Below are 23,770 nucleotides of genomic sequence, written 5' to 3'. Positions count from 1 at the left end.
TTAGTCACACTTGAATGTTTCCAATCAAGAAATTAATTTTAATATAAGACAACGATAACCCAAGATAACACTGCCCAGCCCATCTTGTCCGATGTGAAAAAGTAATTGCTCCCTTAGCTCCAATCTACCAAATTCCCTCAGCAGGTGGATTCAGTTTCACCATCCACACTCGCATGTGATTACTACCAAGCTTGTTGAATCTAAAAATCACTAAATAGAACCTGTCTGGCATTCTGAAGTAGCTAAAGGGTCTAGAAAAGCAGCACATAATGCCACTTTCTAAAGAGATTCAAGAACAGATGAGAAACAAAGTCATTGACGTTCATCAGTCTGGAGAGTTACAAAGCCATTGCTGAGGCTCTGAGACTCCAGAGAACCACAGTGAGAGACATTGTCCACAAATGGAGAAACATGGAACAGTGGTGAACCTTCCCAGGAGTGGACCAACGACCAGTATTTCTCCAAGAGCGTCAACATCTGATCCAGGAGGTCACAGAGGAACCCAGAGGACATCTAAAGATCTGCAGACCTCACTGGCCTCAGTTAAGGTCCTTCTACATGATTCCACAATAAGAAAGACTCTGGGAGAAAATGGATCCATGAGAAAGTTGCAAGGATGAAATCACTACTGACCAAAAAGAACATAAAGGTTCATCAGGTGTTTCCAAAAAAATATCAGGATGAGCTCCAAGACTATTGGGAAAACATCCTGTGGACTGATGATTCACAGGTGTAACCTTTAGGAGGACATGGGTCCATTACATCTGGTGTAAAGCTAACACTTTTGAGTTTTGTGGGTTGTCTCTGTCTAATATTCAATAAATACCACTATTCATTTGATGATTCGGAACATTTAAGTTTGAGAAACATTCAAAATAGAAGATTTCTCTTAGGGCGGCAAATACTTTTTTGTAGTTGCAGTTGTGAGATGTCTAGCAATAGTCAGAAATGTTTATTTTTCTCACTTTTCTCAGGTTCTTTCTCAGCGTTGTTCTTCTTCAGTCAAGCAACATCAACTAATTGAATGTTCAGTCAAAGAGAACAACTTCTACACATCGGCACAATACAAACCGTGATGAGCTGCATGGAGTCATGAATAAAGGTAACAAAACATTGTGTTGTTTCAGTCTTGCTTGTTGGAAATTCCTTGGAGCCTTTTTCAAATTTATATTGTTGTTGTTTTAAATCTGAAGTCCCTCTCTAGTCATTGATTAAACCCATCAAAAAACTCATCCTGGTGTATCAGAGTAACAGATTTAGAAATGTTTCCTTCCCAATTGTCCCATATTCCTCAGCCATGAGTCTTCCCACTCATAAAAACACCACATGGACACATTAACAAGGAAAAAATGATCACCAGAGGGGTCCTTTAGCCGTAGTTTACTCTAAAAAGCACAATTTTAAATATTATCTTTGATGTACCTGCTGTGTAATGCCTTGCCTTAGTTTGGTTAAATTGTTCTTTTTTTGGTTGTCAACATGATATCAGTGCTAAATAGACAGCCCTAAGAGAAATATGCTGTTAGAACTAAAAATAAAAATAATAAAGATACATATTCACAGTTTTTCTTTTCTTTTTGTGCTTTTTAAAACCAAAGTCATTCTATAGTCCATGTGTATTCTTGTTTTCAGTGAATGATCTTTAGAAAATCAGTGAGAGAAGCTAGCATGTTGTCTGTCATGTTTCTCAGCAAGAATAAAAATAACCAGCAAATATGACAGTGATCATCTTATTGGACAACATTTTGTAGTCTGAAGCAATACTACGAACAGTAAGACTGGATCTCAGTGGTCCCCAAAAGCATGTGTTTCCTCAGTTTATTTACATTTATTAATTGCAAAATGAACTTCACTAAAGCTCTGTCAAAACTTATGTCTTGGTATGGAACCTAAATGATTAGAGTTTGTATTTTGTTCATGTGTTTTTGTTTTCTGATTTTGGGTTTTTGACACGAAAAAAAACCAACAAAACTCAGGAGTCTAGATGACGTAGGACAAACGCAAAGGACACCCTGCACACGTCGCCAGTCCATCACAGGGCTGCACATAGAGACAAACAGTCACATTCATATTCACAGCTACGGACAATTCAGAATCACCAATTGACCGCAGCATGTTTTTAAACTGTGGGAGGAAGCTGGGGAAACCCAGAGAAAACCCGCACAAGGAGAACATGCAAATTCCAAATAGAAAGATCCCGGGAAGGCCAGGACGTGAAACAGGCATCTTCTAGCTGCAAGGCAAAAATGCTAACCACCAAACCACTGTGCAGCCCCTTCATTGAAATAAATGTAAAATTTATTTCGTACTATCTTCAGTGTTTAAAACATTAGATTGAAGTGAATCAATCATCAGAATTGCTGAGTGACTAATTGATTAATCAACTAATAATTTCAGCTTTAGTTTGTTTCTGGAATGGAAAAAAATGAGTTTAGTAGAGGCCTATTAGTACATTTTTACCAGGTCTCCCCCAGCAAGCTCATCCATGGCTGACATGCTGTAGCTCCCAGTAATTTTGTTGACCTTTTATTCTGTTGTCAATGAAGTCTTCCCAGCAAAGCAGCAGGGGATCCAGGTATAAAATACTTGTGAAACATCCTGGAGACTGTTAACATTCTGCTGCTGTTTGTGAATTAAAGTGTTAAAATGTGAGCTATAGAGGTGGTGCTTTCCACTGTTTTCTGTCTTTTGTAAACTGCTGCTGCTGTGACTTAATGGGAAATAAAGTTTAATTGTTCAGTTTTACCATTTTATGTTCATATCTACAACCTGCACTGACCAGCCACAACATTAAATCCACCGGCGCAACATTTGTATAGGTGTTCTTCATGCACCCAAAACAGTTCTGACATATCGGGGTAAAGATACAGAATCTCTAGTGGTGGCATCAGGAAGTTAGCAGCTCTTTTTGGTCCCGTGAGTTTCAAGGTTTGGCTTCGGCCTCAATAGACTGGACTTGTTCCATAGCATCTCATTGATGATCCACTGGATTGGGATTTAGGGAGTTTGGGGGCTGTGTCAGTGCCTTGAGCTCTTGGTTGCGTTCCTGGAGGTGTTCTTGGTTAGTTTTTGAGTTTTAGTGGGGCACATTGTCTTACTGGGGGACTGTTGTTACCCAAAAGAAGTGTTCATGGTCTGGAACAATGTGCAGGTAGGTGGTACATGTAAAAACAAAAAAAGCACTCTGTATTCCGCCAAGGCTGCTCAGTTGTTGTGTCATTTCCGACGGCGGAAATCTTGAAAAAATCTGTGGCAAAAATCATGGCACTATAGAATGTGGCCATTTAATACAGATGTACCCACAAACAAAATGACCTTGCACTGAGCACAGGTGTGTGTTATGCATGTGTCGACAGGCAGCAGATGTAGTGTTCACTTGTTATCATAGTTACAGTGATGCCATGCTGCTATCTTGCAATGATACAGAAATTTTTAACAAATCCATGGATCCAGACTTTAAGCCGCATCACTGCCAAAATCTAATGAGGTGGTCCTTGTGTTATTTCTGACCTTCCCTGAAAATTTCATCCAAATCTGTCTATTTGTCCACAGACAGACAGACAGACAGACAGACAGACAGACAGATCGATCACATAACTCCATTGCGTTCCTTAGCAGAGGAATAACATTTAGATGAACACCAGGACCCAAGGTTTCCTAGGAAAACATTGCATTATTATGAAAAAAATCAGTGTTGTACACTTTAGTTGACCATGGTTTTAATGTTGTGGCTAAAATATAAACATAAGTAGAAAAATATGACCTAAAAGTATAAAGACACATATTTATTGCACCACATTATTGCACAATATTGAGTGTTAAATGTTTCAAATTATTGGTTTTGTAGTGATGTTCATTTGTTTTATGAAGTGGTGCTTCCCAAATCTTGAATGTGGGAACAAGATAAACTAAAACAGCCTTGAGATGATCAACAGCTGGCTTTTTTTTTTTCTCACTTTTCTCAAGTTTCTCTTCTGTCTTGTGAAATACAGGAATACTGTAATGAACTGAAACTTTCTGAGACAGGAACAACAGCTCAGAAACTTGCATACACAGACATAATGAATGCTGTAATGAGCAGCCTTGAGTCATGAACAAGCCTGAAAGACTCGCCGTTCTTTCACTTCGCTGCTGCTTGTTGCTTATTATTAAAAGACTTCTTCAGTTTGTAATGTGTTCACTTATTGCATGTTTCAAAAACAGGGTTCAGAGATTGGAAGGATCAAATAAAATGTTGTTATAATCGGTACAGAACTTGATTAGCAGCCAGTGTGGCGACTTAAAGTCCATTTATAGAAAATTAAGAGCTTTAAGAATCACTGGAAACTCAAAATGCAACAATAATTTACAAGTGTATGTAGACATTTGTTAACAGCTGTGTACCTAAATATTTCTAAGACGTTCAACAGGTGGCTACAAACAGGATTCTGGTGTTTTATGTTTATTGAATTTAAGACAGGAGCAGTTTTCCAACATATTTGCAGCTTTGAGGGTTTAAGAATTAGTGTGAAGATACTCTGCCTCCCAGTGGCTAAAAATTAATGGATGCATTTTTAATTTAAACTAAAGCAACTGTGAAAACTTAACATTTACAGTAGACATCAGTGTTAAATATCCCTATTTATAAGCATAAGCATTTATAAGAAATTTTGTTTACTATAAAATTTGTTTTACCAATTATTTAAAAATTAATATCTTGTTTTTAATTTTTATTTGTTTGTTTTTCTATTTTTTATTTATATGTTTTTTAATGTTTTACTAGCAATTCTCATTTCCCAATGTTCTCATTTCCCAGAAGTATTTTTTTTGTACGTGTTATTTAGATTTTTTCTTAAACTAATTCACATTTTTAGAATTAATATTAAAAACAATTTAAGTACAATTTGATAGCTAATTTTGTTTGCTGTAAATTAGTTTCACCAGTATTTTTTTAAAAATCATTTTATATGCCATTTTGCTTATTTTTTTGTTAGAGCTTTTTGTTTCTATTTTTGTTCTTTTTTTATATTTTCTCATATCTGTTTTTATGTGCTTTTTAAAAACTAATCTCCATGAAATAAAAACAGAGATTCAGTTCATTTGTATATTAAAAGGTCTACACCTCCATTTTTAATTCAGATGCTAAACTGTCCCCTTTGATTCCATTTGATTAAACACTTCCTTTAATCTCTCAGGAGCGGCCACGTTATGTGTGGGAGATTACGTGTGAACGACACAAACCACTGTCTCTCTCAGATACTTGAACCTGTGATGTTCCAGCTTAAAAAGGTTCATCACCTGCCCACAACTGCAGCCACTCACATCAGCGGTGACGGCTGCATTTAATGAAGCGTCTAATCTGGTATCACACAGACGATTATGTAAGAATTCATGTGCAAAACATCTGAGTTGGTGACACAGAACACACTTTGATTAATGCATGATGAATAACAGGCGCCTCACTGATTTCCTTCCATCTATGTGCAGCACTTAAAACACTTCCACCTCACCTGTCTGTGCGAAAGCAGCATTAAAGAAATAGCATGCCACGGTCATTTCTCAACTATTTTTGAGATTCAAATATATATATATATATATATATATATATATATATATGCATGCGTATGTATATGTATTTTAAATACAGACAAACTATCCACCAAAATATCTGGAAAATCTAAAATTTTGCAGAATATCTTCAAACCATCACAGGGCTCCAGTCTCCAAAAACAATGGCAGGGATGAGCAAGATAAAACCCTCAGACAAGTTCCGACCTTGTTTAGCTGTTACAGGATCTGTGTTCAGGCCTGTTTGGACAGCCAGAGGTTTGATCTGAAAAGCGTACTTCAGCACCAACAGACCGAGGACTCAAAAAGAAAAGGTTGTATGCCATGTCACCCACCTGGAAAAGCGGGTCGAAGGATGAAAGGCGCTGCTGGAGCTTGTAGCACCCTCGAGGCAAATCTGTTATTTTAGATCTTACGCCATACGAATAAAATTGACTGAGACAAGCTGAGCAGCTGCCTGTTTTGGTCAAGATATCGGTTGCTGTGGCGAGTGAGTAATGGGGTTACACAGTCCAGCAGTCACTGGGGCAAAAGGTCAATAAACCGGGTGCAGACATCCGAGGAAACATGGGGGCGGCGCTGGAGAGGACCTGTCCTGTTGTTGTTTTGAACACAAACACGTCCTCCTCAACAGAGCTGCACAGGTTCACAAACTACACCTGAACTGAACCTGAGCAGGGGAATGTTTTAATCTGTTGCACAGCTCAGAAGTCATCAGAAATACTTGAAGACTTTTTTGCTTTTCTGTGCACAAATGACCAAATCCTGCAGGCGTGTTGCTTTGCCAGTCTGAGAAACACCTTCTTTATTCACTACTTTGGACTTTCTGAAGTATTTCATTTTATATATCAGTTTTCAGACAAAAACCCTTACTGCTGAAAACCTGTCCAACGCCGCTGTATAAAAATGCACCATTTACAAGTAAAAATACTGCATTTAAGATCCTACTCAAGTAAAAGTACAAGAATGTTAATGGCTAAATGAAACATAAGTGAGAAGAACTTTCCTGTGGACAATATCCTGTATTAGTTAATGTTTTTTTATAGGTAGAACTTCAATCTAGTAATGATTTCATTATCAATTAAGCAACAGATTATTAAAGGGTCACAAGATCAACGTGAGGGATTGTGAGATGATTAACTTCATAAGGAGCAGCGCCCCTCCAGTGGGTTTGAGCTTTACAAAGTTAAGATGTGAACTGGTTCAGTGTCTTCCAGTTTAATCAGCATTTATGATTAACGAAGCAATGGAACAAACTGATGCCGTCATTCAATGAAGAATAAGATGACAAGAAGAGAAGTTGTAGAAGAAAATTAAAAAATGGAGGAGATGTTGTCTAATCTTTCCTGGTTTGCAAAATGCTGGACAATAATAACTTGTTACTGAATTATTTAAAAAATATTAAATAATTGAATGAATCCTTCTGAGATGATGAACAGTTTGTTGTATTTTACAAATATGTAAAAAACCTGTCATACATCTCTTTGATACAATATCAACACGTTCTGTTAATTATGAATATTTTTCCCTTTAAAAAGCTTTTGGAATATTTATTTTTCTACATGCACTAGGATATATGCTGTTCAATATTTCTCTTCAAATATCTGTGCAATACCACTGATATATACAATAATGTTATTTTTTAGAGCTAGTACTTGTGTATTTTCTCCTTAGTTGTTGTCTTTGCTTGATGCAGGTCAATAATTTCACCTTTCTGAGACAGATTAACATCCTTTTTACGACCACAGGATATATGTCTTCTGACACGGTTGTTTAAGAAATGAGAAGCTCCTCACTGCATCAGCTAGGATTAAATAAGTTGTTGCAGCTGAAGCATATCCATCACTGCAGTAATTATCCAATACAAGGCTCTTACCTATTTGCTTGCAACATTTTTTGGACAGGCAGTGTAAATGAAGAGTTCATTTGCAAAAACAGATAAGTCTGTTTTGATAAATTTTCAGAAAACTTTTTATTTTATTGTTTACTTGAGATAATATCACTTCATTTGAAGTTGAGTGGATTTGACTCAGTAGGAAAATACATGACAAAATAGAGAAAAAATAATAATTAGTGTTATTATTATTATTATCTCAAGTAAACAATAAAAAAATAGTTTTCTGAAAATTCATAAAACGGAGTTACCTGTTTTTGCAAATGAACTCTTCAAATTGTTTTCGAGACGTGTAAATATCTGTAGATACTTTATTATTTTATTTATCTATAGTTTTTTATTCTTAGAGTTACACCAACAGCCAAAACCAAATTCCTTATATGTTGTGTGCATACTTGGCCATTAAAGCTGATTCTGAAGTAGAATAAAAAAGAATAATGTAAGTCCCTCTAAGCTGTACTAAAGTACAGTCTTTGAGCAAAGTACTTGGAAATTTCAAATTTTGCTGTTTTAATACTCTAAAACTAGAAATGTTCAGTTGTACATTACAGGTTGTCAATGCATTTTGAAGCTTTTACTTGAGTCAATTGTGTAACAATTTGTCAACTTGTGCAAATTGTTGTGCTTCTTTCCTAAACTTTTAGACACCAGCTTTTCTCTAGAAAATACTGGGGATTTCCCAGTAAATTTCAGGGAAACGCCCTAAAGCGAAGCACTAATTTTTTTTTTTTAAATTTTAATGTTACTTTGCTTTTTTTCCTTAAACTTCACCTCTTTATAAACGGTTGTGTTGCGCCCTCTTGAGCTCTATTTGAAGAATGCCTGATGCTGATATCTGCAGTTTGTGTAACCACCTGTAAGCCCCGCCCATAAGGCAGCAGCCTGTTGGTCGGTGCTCTAAATGAAAGCATCTGATTGGTCAGAATGTGCTGCTCGTCAGAACTCCCGGAACTGGAAATACACACGCTGGCTTATTGTATAACTGACTCATCTGTCCTCCCTGCATCGTACAGTAAGCATCACAGAGGAGTAAATGTTCGTTTTAGGGAAAGATTTACAGATTAACATTTTTGTTGTTATTATCTGCAGAAATGCCGACTTCTTCGGTGAAAACGCGGATCCCCCTAACCAGCTTCGGTCACCTGATCACAGAGGTGAAGGTAAGAACAAGATCTGGTCTAGCTATTCCACACCACAAAAGCAGTTATCCTCCTGATTTTGCATAATTTAATGGAACAGTTCAACCCGTTCAATGCAATTTTGTGTGATTAGCACCTAAATTATGACTGAAATATTGATAAAGCACCAAAATGACTTGATTTCATTCATTACTTTCATTTGTTGAAAAATATATGGATCAATTCATTAGTTATTTCGTTTGTATATTCTTAGAAAATGTCTTGTTTTGTTCATGAACCAATTCAATAATTCTTTTTTTTAAACCAGTTGAAATAGCTTTAAAGGACCATGTCAACCCATTTAACCCTCAAGCGACCAAGCTATTGTAGCGACTAAAATGACCGACTGGGGTCATTTATGACCCCACTATATTTTACACAGGAATATGTCTACTTTAGTGCCTTTTTTGTACTTTCTTACCTATTCCACTCCACTGCATTTTAAGATGGATATTCTAAAATAACCTTCTGTAATTATTCATGGATTTTAATCATTTTTGACTCAGAGCTAAAGTAAAACCATATGAACAATATGATGCATTGTAAGAACGCAATAACATTTATTTAGACACGCTTTGTCTGCCACTTCTTTTGAAACTTTATTCCTTTTGTTTCTTCAATAGTAAATCAAAAATACATAAAAACAAAATCTACACAAACATCTTGTCTGTATGTGTGCAATGTAACATGCAGAGAAGTATTTAGATTAGGGGCGGCTGTGGCTCGGGTGGCAGAGCCGTTCGTCCAATGCAAGACACTTTACCCACCGTACCTCCAGTGCTGCCACTTATACTGGTGTATGAATGTGTATGCTGTGTCATGTTGGTGGTGGTCAGAGGGGTTGTAGGAGTGGATTGGCAGCCAGTCAGTCTGCCCCAGGGCAGCTGTGGCTAAAAATGTAGGTCTGCCAGCTATAGTGCACTGCAAAACACTGAAATGAAGCGATTAGAGGTAGAAATAAATAAATAAAACTAAGGCCTACAATAGTGAAAAACCTATACATCTTTCTGGGGTCATAAGTGACCCCAGACAAGTTTCCATTATCCTTGTCACACCAGTTGGCCGATCTCTACAAAAAACTATGAGCAGCTGTAGGACAAGTAGATTGACAAATTCATGGTAGGAAACATTTTTCAGATAAAAGATATAAAACCGGCAAATATAATTATATGACTGGGGGCATAAATGACCCCACTTGGTCGCTTGAGGGTTAATGCCATTTTATGTGACTGTCGCACCTAAATTGTAACTGAAATGCATCAAAATGACTTGATTTCATTCACTATTTTCATTTTCAAATAATTTGTTGATGATTTCCCTGGATAAAATTGATAAAAATGATGAAAAATGCCAATCAGAGTCTCTCAAAACTCCACATCCTTCAGTCCTCACATGTCTTGTTTTGTCCACAACCCAAAGAGAATCAGTTCACTGTCACAGAGAATTAAATACACTATAGAATATGCACATATAAAAAGTTTTAGAGTTGTTAAACCAATTAATCAATGATCAAAAATTATGTTGACAAATGTAATAGTTTGTCAGCCAGCAGGGGGCGACTCCTTTATGTGCAAAAAGACAACAGGTTGTACAAAAGTCTATTAAAGAAATGGCCCGACTTCTCGCTTGGTTTATTCCCAATCAGCTTATGTTCTGCATCTATACAGTATAATGTTTATTTAGTAAATTATTGTCGCATTTAGAGTAAAATAAATGCTAAAGTAGGTCTGTTTAATGGCAAGGCCATATATATATATGTATGTATGTATATATATATATATATATATATATATATGTTTGGCATGCTGTTTAGGCAATTAGAAATATATATAATATAGAATTCTGAATATATGGAATGAAAATATGAATATATTGAATGAAACTCGGAACATATTGAATGAAACTCAGAATATATGGAATGAAAGTCAAAATATATATATTTTACATGACGTCTACGTGAGGCTTGCTGGAGTAAAAAAAAAAATTGCAATATCTTTTATTTTTTAAAACTTGGGTCACTTAAGTGAAGTTGGATGTGCAGTGTAGGACCTAATTATCACCTTGATTACCTCTAAAGATTCAAGAATTGTCATTTGTCACATACAGTCAGTGTGAGTGTGCAGCAGACATGATAAAGAACAACACTTTAAAACACGTAATAGAAAATTAGAAAAAAAAGTCACAATGTCATAAATAATGAGGTAGATTTTAAGCTAAATTTCAGGGACATTGTGCAAAAATGCAGTTGTTATTTGATTAAATCACCTGAAATACAACCCAGATGACGCTACGTAAAGTGTAGCTGATGAGCTCACCGTCTCTGTTAAGCTGTTATAGGAAATGGTGTGTTTTTTTTGTTTTATTAGCTTTACTGTAAATGTCTGTTGAATGAAGGTTCATAATTGTGAAAGCAGAACCTGAAAGTTGTCGTAGTTTTACTTTGGCTTTCTACACGTCAGACAGTCAGTTTACCACATTTAGACAGAGGCCACAGGAATAAGTTTGATTTACCGAAATAAGTACTTGCTGGAACATATATTACATCAGGATATGCATACTACAGCATATTCTACATAGGTATACATATACTTCAACCATTGCTACATAGGTATACATATACTAAAACATATTCTACATAGGCATACATATACTACAATGTATACTAAATAGGTATACTTATACTACAATATATTCTACATAGCTATACATACACCTCAACTATTTCTACATAGGTATACAAATACTACATTATATACTACATAGGTTTACATATACTACAACATATATTGCATATGTATACATATACTACAACATATACTACACAGGTATACATGTACTACAATATATACTGCACAGGCATTCATATACTACAATAAATGCTACATAGGTATACATAAATATTATAACATAAACTATATTGTTATTTTTCTACATGCGTAAAATATGTGCAATATAGATAATAATCTGGGCAATATTAATACTTCTGTCAGTATATCTGTTTCTAAAGGAATCTGTGCAATACTGTTATTGCTATAATTAGTACTTATTCTTATTTTTGCCTGAATTTTTTCAACTTTGGACTTACGAGTTGTGTCTATTTGAATGCCTGTATCATGGTTCCACATAAGATAGTATCACCAGAGCAGTTAACAAATCTGATTGTAAGGCTTTGTGAAGTTGGAAAATAATACAGCAAGGTAGATGAGTAACTAAAAATCACTTGCAGCAGTAATCAGGAGGTATAGACCCGGCAACAAAGTTCTTTAGACTTTGCACAGGGGTTTGGTGGAAATAAAAGTTTAAGAATGTTGCATAACGTCAACTTGTATGGATGCCAAGAAAAAAAACATGCTTGGACAAAATTGCAAAATGAAGCTTTTTACAATGAAAATGATCAATATTCTTCTCATTGTCAAGTAAAGTTGTTGGGCTTTCTGAGCTTGGGTTCTAGCATGTTTATGTGAACCTGGTCAGGACTAAGATAAGCTAAGATAAGATAAGCCTTTATTTATCCCACAGTCAAGAAATTTACAGTTACAGCAGCAAAGATAGTGCTGCTTCAGGAAATGTAGGCCATCCATTCTCTATACACCACTTTATCCTCATTAGGGTCGCGGGGGGTGCTGGAGCCTATCCCAGCTGACTCGGGCGAAGGCAGGGGACACCCTGGACAGGTCGCCAGTCTGTCGCAGGGCTACATATACAGACAAACAATCACACTCACATTCACACCTATGGGCAATTTAGAGTAACCAATTCACCTCAGCATGTTTTTGGACTGTGGGAGGAAGCCGGAGTACCCGGAGAAAACCCACACATGCACAGGGAGAACATGCAAACTCCATGCAGAAAGATCCCAGGCCCACCCCAGGATTTGAACCGTGGATCTTCTTGCTGCAAGGCGAAAGTGATAACCACTATAAGCCACTGTGCAGCCCCAGGAAATGTGGTACAAAATAAAAAATATCCAAAATTAACCAAGATACATAAGTACTAAATAGAAAGAACATTATTGCACATGCCAGTGGTATTGCACTGATTCTTACATAAATGGAATAAATGAAAATATTGACTGCCACAGAGAACGCATAGTCCTGACAGTGAAGTGAATATCTTTGGTTAACCAAAATATTGAGAGATGTCTATTTTCTGCAGACATCTCCCAGTCTGCAGAAAACAAATATTCCAGTTTTACAATGATCCAAAACACATTGACAAAATCACACAAGATGGTTTTTACACCTTTGGGGTTGAAAAAAGTAGCTACAAGAAGCTAAAGAAAGGCAGAACCTCAGGTGTCATGCACGCCGATTAAGGCTGAGTCTGTCATCAAATATACAAGTTCACGTATAAAGTATTGAAGGAATAAAAGATTTGAATCTCAGCAATGCATTGAGTTCCTTTTGTGGGTTCTGTATTGTTGATATAATCACTCAAATCACTTTTTCATTTTACACCAGAGCAACCGTTGAATGTAGAAATGATCAGATCACTGCCAGGTGATAAACCTTTGAATCATTTGACATTTAAATGATACTGCAAATGGGTGTACTCACTCATTCTGCTGTAAACTGCTGTAAAAATCCCCCTTTTTAATTTTGTTATGGCAACAGTGTGGTTTGGCACATAAAATGTCACTGAAGCCAGTTTCATTTAAGTTCAGTCTAATTTTACTTATGTACTACCAACTCACAACATATGTTGAATCATAGCAGTTCACTGAGTGAGGACAAATTTTACTTAATTTATTTTTAAAAAGAGTGGAAAATAGATTATAATGGAGTCATTCTTGCAAGATTTTTAATTAAATCAGGAATAAATTTGAGCACAGGTGCTGTTTGTAAGTGATTCAACCAGTCAGCTTCCAATCCATCACCTCTCCAGCCAGTCATGTGGTTTAATGTTGCTAAATCTGTATTAAGATTTAAGAAAAAAAAGAATTTCCTCACTTCCCTCCTAATATTAGCAGCAGGAGAACCAGCATTACTGGGCAGAGCAGCTTCGTCAGCACTGTGCTGTAGACCTATTGTTCACAGTGGAAACTATTTCCCTCTTCACATGAATTCTCACATTTCCCCTTTGCTTCCTGTAAACCAGATATTCTAGACAAATGTTTCATTTCATGGAATTTGGTGCATTTGAATTTAAAAAAAAAGACAACGCAAGAGGACAACAGTTTCATTTTCTAAGTGCAAAAGGTTTTTGAATTTTCTTTTGATTTGAGCCAGGAGATTGGACCTAGCACAAAAAGTGTGTAAAACAAGCCCGAGACACTTAGCTTAGCATAATGACTGGTCATTTTTATGCCGTATTTTTCTCCTTATGCAGTAACAAGCCCAAATTTCTGAGCTTCAGAGGTGCAGAGAGGCAGATTATTTTTCTGTAAAAACCAAACTAGCTGTTTCTCACCTTTCTAGTCTTCATGCTAAGTTTAGCTAGCCATCTCCTGGTGCTAGCTTAGTTTTTACGACATTGGTCCACTTGAGGGCCTTGTTTCCATACAGCTTTATTCGGTGCCCATAATTCATACATTACAGACTATGCTCTCTGGTGTCCATCTCAAGGAAATTATTTCTTTACACATGGATGAAAATTTCACTGCAAAAGGTTTTACGGTCCAGTTTTATGGAACATGCACATTTAGCGTGACTGCAACAGAAGCTGTATTCACCAAACATCTATTTAACCGAAACAAGATGCTAAAAGAGAGGTGGGCAGTAATGGCTTCGTCTTTGTAAAACACTCGATCAGTGGGAAGTGAAAGTGCATTGCACAGGTCTAAAAAAATACCAGCAGCTTTTTGGAGGTGGTTTTGATTCAAACTTGAAAAATTATTTTAGGCATTTTATTTGATTCATAATTTTATCTTGAACTGTTAAACTCTGAGTGCTGCAGTTGATATATTTTCGACTTTTTTTGTCAAAATATGCAGGAAAAAATGCAGGATGATAGTGTGAAAATAAAATCATTTTGCTAGTTTCTAAAAATGTTTAAATACACATGAACCATAACGCATTATGCACATTAAACATCTAGCATGTGATAAACTGGCTAAACTAATTTCTTTATAATTACATATTTCAAAATTTGACCATCAACACAGTAGAGTAACAGAACAGCCTGTTAGCCAGTCAGCTGTTATTACTTCTCGGCTCGCTGCATGGTTTTTCTGAAATCCGCTGCAGTTGTTAGATATTAGCACGTCAAAATCCAAGGTGGAGTTTCACAAACACATTCAAGTCGATAAAGGTTTAGATGGAAATGAATGAGTTCTGGTTGACTACAAGCCAGAAATTTGGAAGCAAGATGAGATTTGTACAAAAACAATCATAGTCTCATTTACGTACGCTGCAACAAAATAAACATGATTATTGTATAGTGACTCATCAGAATCCATTTTTACTGTAATGATCATGTATTTGTATCTGTACTCTTGTTTCTGTACTCGGCTGTTTCTTTCCAGTCATTTCGGTTTTAGTTATAGAGATATGTACACAGCTGAACTTTAATGGGATTTTTGTGTGTAAACTCTCAAAAGCCAAAGAGCTCCAGTGAATAATTCAAACTGTTATTTGTTTTTTTTTTACTTTTGCACTGAAATTGTGACTCTTTTATGTCTACTCAACCCTAAAACTAAGCCCTTCTTTTCTTTGGTTAACATTTATTCAACATTTGTCTGCTAACTTCAGTGTATTATACCTAAGGGCAAATTGAGGAAAATGGTGCGTATCAGTGAAAACAAAGTCTGATCATGTAGTAAATACATCCCAAAATCCATAGAATTCCTACTGGTGTTTAAGGAAGGCATCGTGAACAGAAAGTTGAAGTTGCTTCCAAATGTTTGGCCTGTAGTGATGAGCTCTACATATTTGCACCATTACTCACCTGCTGGGCTCGAATGCAATTTGTCTTTAAACCCAAGCTTTACTTTCAATTCTCACATAATTTTATTTTGTTTGACGTTTGAGTAGCTTAATTTATCTGCAGAAAACAGCAAGCTTTCAGGAATTTCCACATTGTTTTATAAATAGTTTCAATGTTTAACACTGTTCTCATGTCTTTTCTCTGTCAGCATCTCTTTGGGTTTCTTTCTTTAAATGACGTCTGGTGGGTAAATAGAGGTTAAATGAATTCTTTGGCAAGTGTTTTTGATGGATTTCTGTTGGAGCTATTTTTGCTAATCATCTTAGTGTGTGCATCAGAAGAAAAGCTTTCAGAATCTTTAAGGGGTTTCATCTTTGAGCTTTAACTGTGGAGACCGAGACAGCCGAATAATTCAGTTTAATCTAATTCAGATGGTTTGAATGAGTCTCACATGACCACAAACCGGTTTGTGCCTCATCATGCTTCTTTCAACATGTCCAAGTATCTAACTCATCTGTCACTGTCAAGACGTTTCTCAGGTATTTGTCGTGTAACTTTCAGTTTTGTCTATCTCTCTGAGAGGAAGTAAGGATCTTAATTACAAGGAATACCACTATAAGTAGGTTATTGTTGTTGCTGATAATGTCAGCACACATTACCATTAGTTAACCAGTTGCTTTCACATTCGTTCTGACGAGAACAAGCGTTTTGCATAACTCTCGGTTGTCTGCAGTGTTTATGAATGTTTTAATTAGTTCTGGGGTTTGTTTTTTCACTGTTTACTACACTTTACCTTGCATGCCTTTTTAATTCATGTTGAATGTCTTTTGCACTGCGACACTGTGGTTTTTGGGGTTTCATTTACAATATGTAAATATATTGCTGCTTCCTCTTACTTTATGTTTCTGTGTGTGTGCGCGTGTGTGTGGTGTGATTCAGAAGCAGCTGTTCGGCGTCGAGACCCCGTCTGCTGCAGAACTGACCGGTTGGAGGAAGTACTTTAACAGCTACACAACGCAGGGTCGCCGAAATGTACATGATGCACACACACACACACACACACACACACACACACACACACACACACACACACACACACACACACACACACACACACACGTATACACTTCTGGTCAAAAATTTTAGAACACCATTTTTTAATTGGAAATTATGCATTTTCGTGCCTCATTATACTCTGAAATGAAAGCGGAGACAAAATAAACAAGTGGAATTAAAAAAAAAAAATCTATTTCGAAACCAAAATGTATCCGAAACTTTTGATTCATCAAAGTACCACCTTTGGCAGATATAACAGCTGAACACACTTGTGGCTTTCTTTCCACAGTGGAAATCAAATATTCTTCAGAAAGTTCTTCCAACAGAAGTTAGCAGAAGTTAGCTAGCAGAAGTTCCCATAAATGTGTGGCACTTGTAGGTTGTTTTGCTTTCACTCTTATCTCCAGTTCATCCCAAACCAGCTCCATGGGGTTTAAGTCTGAGACTGTACTGGCCACTCCGTGTTTTCAAGCTTACCATCTTGCTTGCTTTTCCTAAGATAGTTCTGGCATAGCTTGGACTTACGTTTTGGGTCCTTATCTTGCTGTAGGATGAACCCCTGACCAGAGGGTACTGCATGTCACTGCAGAATGCTGTGGTAGCCATTTTGGTTCAGGGTTCCTCTCCCTCTGTACAAGTCACCGACCCTGGATCCAACAAAGCAGCCCCAGACCATCACGCTTCCTCCTCCATGTTTGACAGTTGATGTCACGCACTGAGGAACCATCCTTTCGTCTATCGACGGCGTACAAAAGTCCTGCGTGTTGAACCAAAAATGTAATACTAAGGTTTATCAGTCCACAATGCTTTCTTCCAGTCGTCAGTAATCCATTGGGTGTTTCATGGCCCAAGCCTCTTTTTCTCATTCTGACGTCTTAGCAACGGTTTTCTTGCTGCAGCTTGACCTGTCAAACCTACAGCTCCAACTCGTCTCTTTACAGTTGAAACTGAGACTTCTTACTACAACCACTGTTAAGCTGTGCTTGAAGCTGTTGTCCTGTGAGCTCCTATCACCAAGCTGTTGACCCTCAGAAACTTATCTTCTGATTCTGTTGTGGCTTTGGATCTTCCAGACCTCCTCCTGTCAGAGTTACCTCCAGTTCCTGAGTGCCTTTTGATGGTGAAGGAAACTGCACTCACTGATACTGACTTTCTTTGCAGTTTCTCTGTAGAAAAGACCCACATTTTAAGTGTTATGATGGTCTGTATTGCTTCTATTTAATTGCCTTTTCCTCACCATTTTTATAGCAACACACTACTTTCTGTTCAAATAATGATCTCGAGGGTGTGGTGCCACGGTGTGTTCCAACACTACTTTTATGCCGACAGAAGGGGTTGTAAAGTAATAAAGACAAGTTGGGACACCTGTAGGATTTAGTAGCACCAACTTCAAGGCTTGATCAACCTTCTTTGTAGAACAGCTTTAAGTTGTTAACCCATTTGTTGTTTGCTGAAAAAGGCCTTTTTGTATAATTCTGAAATGTACATTATTTTTCAGTTTTAGGTAACCTTACTTTTTTTCAACCTCTGGCAGTTCATTACTTACCTTTGTACCATTTCAAGCTATTCACTGGACTTGAACTACTTGTATTTCAATTAAAAAAACTGTAAAAATTGGGGTGTTCTAAAACTTTTGACCAACAGTGTATATCCAGATGCAGTTTTGTACGGGTTTTGCATATGAAATCCTCACAGTCTTTCTCTTGCAGTATGTCTTGGCTACCTATGGGATCCTGGTTGTATCAGCAGCTGCCTTCTTGATGCACAGACAGAACAGAGAAGAAAAGCAGACGTCCGCCTCCACGGCCTGAAAGATCAGCCTCTCAGTGACATTTATTCTCACCGGCAGTTATTTCTGATGTGAAGGAAACAACACGACACCCTCTGGAGTGAGAAAGTTGTCAGCTCAGATTTGTTAATAAATGCTTTCTCTGTTCCTGTCTGATCATTATTTGGTGATATTATGAGGAGTTACGTTGGTTGCCATGGCAGCACCGAGCATGCTGTCCGCAGTGGAACTGTTTCGCAACATGGCGTCCATCTGCTGCTAAAGAAACCTCACTGTTATTTTTATTTTACGTTCTGTATGCTCTCTACTCAGCCTCTACTATTTGTGAAATATCACATCTGAGCTTGACCTGTTGAAGTCTTTGTATGATTTGTTTTTAAACTGTGACTCAGTAGAAACCCTGTCAGGACATGAAAATAACGAGCTCCCTGGAACAGAAGCAGCTCGCTTCTCATTAATTGCTGTAAAGGAGGCTAGCTGCAGAATAAAATGCAAAACTGATCACGGCACACAGTGCAAATATCTTACTGGAAATTACTCTGCATTAGTGCAACAGGAAGAAATTAAGTGGACTTTTCCTCATAACTGCAGATAAGTGGGACGTGATGCAATCTAAAAACAAACTCTTGAGAGTTTTAGCTTTTAGAACATGAGGAAATGAATAAAGGAAAATGCTAGTAAGGCTACAGATCCGTTCTCAAAGCGTACATTAACAGTAATGTTAAAAGACGGTTAATGAAGACTAATAAAGACTGTCTTTTGTCTATTACCGTGGTCTCTCTCTCAAAGCATCCAGTAATTTTTTTTAAAATGGCATCATCGTTAATGTTTTTCTTTATGTGTGTTTCTTGTGCAGTTTTTTTGACAAAAACCCCTAAAACATTATTTCTACTCAAAATCCTGAAATGCATTTTAATCACTTAACATTGGGCCTAATATTCATGCAGCGGGTTACTGTGCAGCTGTACGTTATTAAGCTGTGAAAGCACTAAAATGTTAAAAATAAGTAAGGTCTACAACATACTACACACACTACATACACACACACACACGCGCGCACACAAATGCACGCACACTGCCGGTAGATCACATGATTTAGGGGAATTTGACGGAAGAAATCGAAAGCGAAAGTAAAGCTGGCGAACACCTGAATACGTGGTTATCTGTGTGTGTGTGTGTGTGTGTGTGTGTGTGTGTGTGTGTGTGTGTGTGTGTGTGTGTGTGTGTGTGCGCGTGCGTGCGTGTGTGTGTGCGCGCGCGCGCGTATGCATGTTTCGATGAATTCCTCATCGTCAGTTACTGTGCAGAGTGAAGCTCCGCCTTTTTACAAACCGAAAGTAAAAAGTCAGATCAGATGAGCCGAGGACCTTCAGCTGCCACAGTCTCATTCCTGGTCACCAAAGCTTGAACTGCTGCTGCTGCTGCTGCAAGTGAGTAGGTTTTGCATTGAATGGTGTAATTAATGCACAATTAATTGCAGTAATGCATGTAAATACAAGTCTATCAACTCATAATTAAGAAACTGAAGCTGAAATGATGAGGATGTTTAAAAGCAGGATTTTTAATCAATATGTTTTTCTGTTTGACTAAGCCTCCTCATCCCCGAGTTATTAGCATATTTTCATGCCTCATTTAAAATCCTCATGTACAAGAATATGCCATTCAGATGTAGAAATAATTGCCTTGTTTTTGAATAATCATGCAATTTTTCTTTCACTGTTTGCCTGCTTTTTCTCAAAACTTTTGCAGCTGTCTGCAAAACAGATTTGTTGTGTTGTTCTTTGTCTCCGGCACCCCGGCTCTAAATTTAAGCAAATCCTACTTCACACATTTCTCACCTCCAGATCTAATTTAAGAATTTAGATCAACAGCGCAGCTACGAGCAAACACTGAACTTAAGGTTAAAGCTTAAGTTCAGTTCGCTTGAGTTCTAAACTTGTGTAATTAACTCGCAATATATCACTGCATTAATATATGGGCAAATTGCATTCTTGCATTTTGTGAGGAAGATGCAGGAGTTCCAAACATATTATAGGTGGTCAACAAATAAATACAGAAGAAGGGATCAGAAGAGTTCATGTCATGTTCAGGGTTTTGTCAATAAGATTGAGCTGTTTGTCAAAAAGCAAAATAAAGCAAATTCAAGGCATTAAAAACAAATAAATATTCTGATTGTACTTGTACACCAACAGCACTTAATATTAAGATTTAAATCCTCATAGGGTCTAATTTTGTTTTACAACTTTTACATACGAACATTGTGCGCTGCTTCAATGATTTCTGTGAAGTGACTTTTCTCTGGACAGAGTTTTTCCACTGCGATAAAGAGGAAAGCCACATTTTGAAAGTGAAAGTGTTCTGTTATCAACATCCGCCCTTCGTTGTGATTGATGAGTAACGAAGATTTATTGTGTTTTATTGTCAGACTTATGACTTCAAATTCTGCAAGATAAAGATAAAATCAAACGATAAGTTTCAGTTCAACCACTGAACTTTTAATTCTGAGGCTTTACTGTCCTAGAGCTCTTCCTCTCAAAAGATTGTTTTGCATGTTTGTCAGCAGAAACTAGAGATTGATTGGACATTTGTTATGCCAGTGTTTTAATATTTTTAATATTCAATACAAATTTTTCGCCAAGAAAATCAAATCCTGTAGTGGAATTAGTGCATTATTATGCAGCCTGCGATCACGTTGACCCACTTTCAGCTGCAAATTTAGGATGTGATGCATTTTAAAATGTACAGAAAACAAACAAACAAAAAAACTTCAATATGTGCAGCAAATGTCAATTTTAGTTTAATGTCACATTTTCTAACAAAACTGTAACTTGGTGCACGAATTCCATTTTATAGCCATTAAAAGCAGAAGAGTAAAACAAACAATACATGAAATTAATGTAGGGGAAAGTGACAGATTTAAAGAAAGAAGAGTTTTTGATTTATATTTGAAAGACTTAATAGGTTCTGAGACTGTGAGTGATAATAGCAACAACAAGAAGCTAAAGAATTACATCACTTTAAGAAAAAGAATATTTTTACCTTGAAAAAATCCATCACTTAAAGAGAAACTCATATTTTTTTTAAATATTTAGTGAAATCATAACAATCTATTAACTGGAATACTCATAAAATGAACCCTTTTACAGATTAAAATGTAAAAAGTGTTAAATATAACATACAATACTGTATAAAGTTTTTAAAAAATGCAACTTGATGCACGAATTCTATTTTAAAGCCATTCAAAGCAGAAGAATAAAATGGATAATATGTGAAGTTAACGCAGGGGAAAGTTTAAAGAAAAATCTTTGATTTATATTTGGAAAAAAGGAGACAAATTCTGAGCTGTGAGTGATAATAGCAGCAGCAAGAAGCTAAATTATGCAAAAGAACATTTTTACCTTAAAATGATTAATAGTGAGTTGAACAGAATTTCAAGGAAAACTGCAAGTCTGTTGTAATATTTAGTGAAATCATAGAGATCTATGAAGTTAAATGTTCATAGCAAGGCAATCTTTTATCGAAGAAAGGGAAAAATGTTAAGTATAACATAAAATACAGTATAAATTTCAAACAAAATTGTGACTTGATTCACAAATTCCATTTTAAAGCCATTTAAAGTAGAAGAATAAAACAATTAATTCATGAAATAAGCAAATCATTATGAAAGAACTAAGAATAACTAGATAGTTACAATTAAAAAAGTTCAAATCAAAGGAAAACTGAATTGAAAACCAAGAAAAATCTTTTCAACATTAAGGATGATATACCCACAATTCTGTTATTGCAGTAAAAAACACTGTTAGTGGAAAAGAGCAGCGTTAAACAGGATGTTATTACACAGGAAGAGCGGTAATAGATCAGTGTTACATCTTGTTGATCAATCTGGAAGAGTTGTAAATAACATCTCGCTTCAGTTTTGAGGTCAAGTTTAATGGACTATGGTTGCTTATCTTTATAGATCCAGTCTGTGCACATGCCAATAAACCTGGATTGAAATCTGAACAACATGGAAAGAGGACCGAGCAGCAGATGATCGATCAGGGAGGAGGCAGCGATGGAGGATCTGAGCGGAGGAAATGGTGCAACAGGCGATCAGGACGAGGATTCTCTTTTGTAGGATGGTCAGAGACAATCTTAGTAGAACAGTAGTACAGAGCCAGAAGCCGAACCACGCCGCCGAGAACCAAAGTCAAGCCCCGGAGGAGCCGACGGAGCCCGAGGCAGCGCCGAGCCCAGAGAGAGTTCAGCCGGAGAGCCATGAGCCCACAGAGAGGCAGCTGGATCTACTGCTCTGGAGCAAACTCAGGAAGGAAGGAAACGAATCCTGGAGCCAGGTCAGTAAATAATAATAATAATAAACTTTATTTTTTACTTGCCTTTTTTGACACCCAAGATCACTTTACAAGAAGAACAAATGCAACAAAACAGAGAAAAACTGTACTAGTATGCAAGTCTTGAACAGGTGAGAGACAGATTGGTGGGAGTGAGTTCCAGAGTTTGGGATCAGAGTGGCTGAAAGCCCTGCTCCCCATGGTGCTGAGGCGAGTGGAGGCACTGTGAGGTGCATGGAGGAAGAGGATCTGAGAGAGCCCGTGGAGGAGACGATGTGAAGGAGATCGGACAGATAGGGAGGGGCGAGGTTGTTGATGGCCTTAAATGTATACAGGAGGATTTTGAATTCAATTCTGGATTTGACAGGTAGCCAGTGGAGCTGCTGTAGGATGGGGGTGATGTGATGAAATGAGGGGCTTTTGGAGATAATGTGAGCGGCTGAACTCTGGACCAGCTGAAGTTTATGGAGGGATTTGTGAGGGAGACTGAAGAGGAGAGAGTCAGAGTAGTCGATGCGGAAAGTGACAATGCCGTGGACAAGGAAGTAGTGAGGGAGGGCCGGAGTCGACTGATTTTGCAGAGATGGAATTATACAGACCGGGTAATGTTATTGATATGAGGTTGGAAGGAAAATGAGGAATCGAGGATGACACCCAGACTCTTAACCCTCCTGTTGTTCTGCGGGTCAAATTGACCTGTTTTAAAGTTTCAAAAATGTGGAAAAAAATAAATATATTTTCACAGTGAAAACTTCCACATTTTCAAAAGTTTTTTAGGAAAATTTTGAACATTTTTTGGTGGAAAAAACAAATTAAAAAAAATTTGTTTAAGAACATTCAGAAAAAAATCAGCCAAAATCCAGTGAATTTCACTGTCAAATTTGGGGATTTTTTATTTTAAAAAACTAAAACTTTTGAGGAAAACTTTTCAGGAATTTTCTTACTGAAGATTTTGCAGTTTTTTATAAATTTGAGGAAATTTTTTCAAAATTTTTGGACTTCTTCAGACAAGGCAACAACATTTTTTGGTGAGGACAGCACGAGGGTTTACCTGAGCTGAGGGAGAAACTGAGGAGTTGTCAATAGAGAAGGAAGAACTGTCAGTTTTGGA

General features: G+C 37.0%; 2 protein-coding genes across 7 annotated transcripts in view; one reads left to right on the top strand and one right to left on the bottom strand.

The window, feature by feature from the left end:
• The window catches only part of LOC110957620 (protein FAM83G), a 216,228-nt gene that overhangs the window by 39,942 nt on the left and 152,516 nt on the right, over positions 1 to 23,770 (bottom strand). The window lies entirely within an intron of this gene.
• Positions 1 to 23,770, top strand: part of LOC110958787 (suppressor of cytokine signaling 1-like) — a 31,334-nt gene that overhangs the window by 2,267 nt on the left and 5,297 nt on the right. For 3 of the 6 annotated variants that reach the window (XM_022205486.2, XM_022205483.2, XM_022205484.2), the window contains exons 2-5: positions 975 to 1,102; positions 8,531 to 8,601; positions 16,423 to 16,515; positions 18,249 to 22,662. In XM_022205486.2, coding sequence (XP_022061178.2) covers positions 22,405 to 22,662 — 258 coding nt within the window. In that variant the 5' untranslated portion in view covers positions 975 to 1,102; positions 8,531 to 8,601; positions 16,423 to 16,515; positions 18,249 to 22,404. Of the gene's footprint in view, positions 1 to 974; positions 1,103 to 8,331; positions 8,454 to 8,530; positions 8,602 to 16,422; positions 16,516 to 18,248; positions 22,663 to 23,770 lie in introns of those variants that run through there. The other 3 variants (XM_022205482.2, XM_051951384.1, XM_051951383.1) reach the window with 3 other exon arrangements.

Source organism: Acanthochromis polyacanthus, chromosome 7 (genome assembly GCF_021347895.1).
Source record: "Acanthochromis polyacanthus isolate Apoly-LR-REF ecotype Palm Island chromosome 7, KAUST_Apoly_ChrSc, whole genome shotgun sequence".
Lineage (NCBI taxonomy): Eukaryota > Metazoa > Chordata > Actinopteri > Pomacentridae > Acanthochromis > Acanthochromis polyacanthus.
The sequence above is the reverse complement of the archived record's forward strand: the minus strand, read 5'-3'. Positions and strand labels throughout refer to the sequence as shown.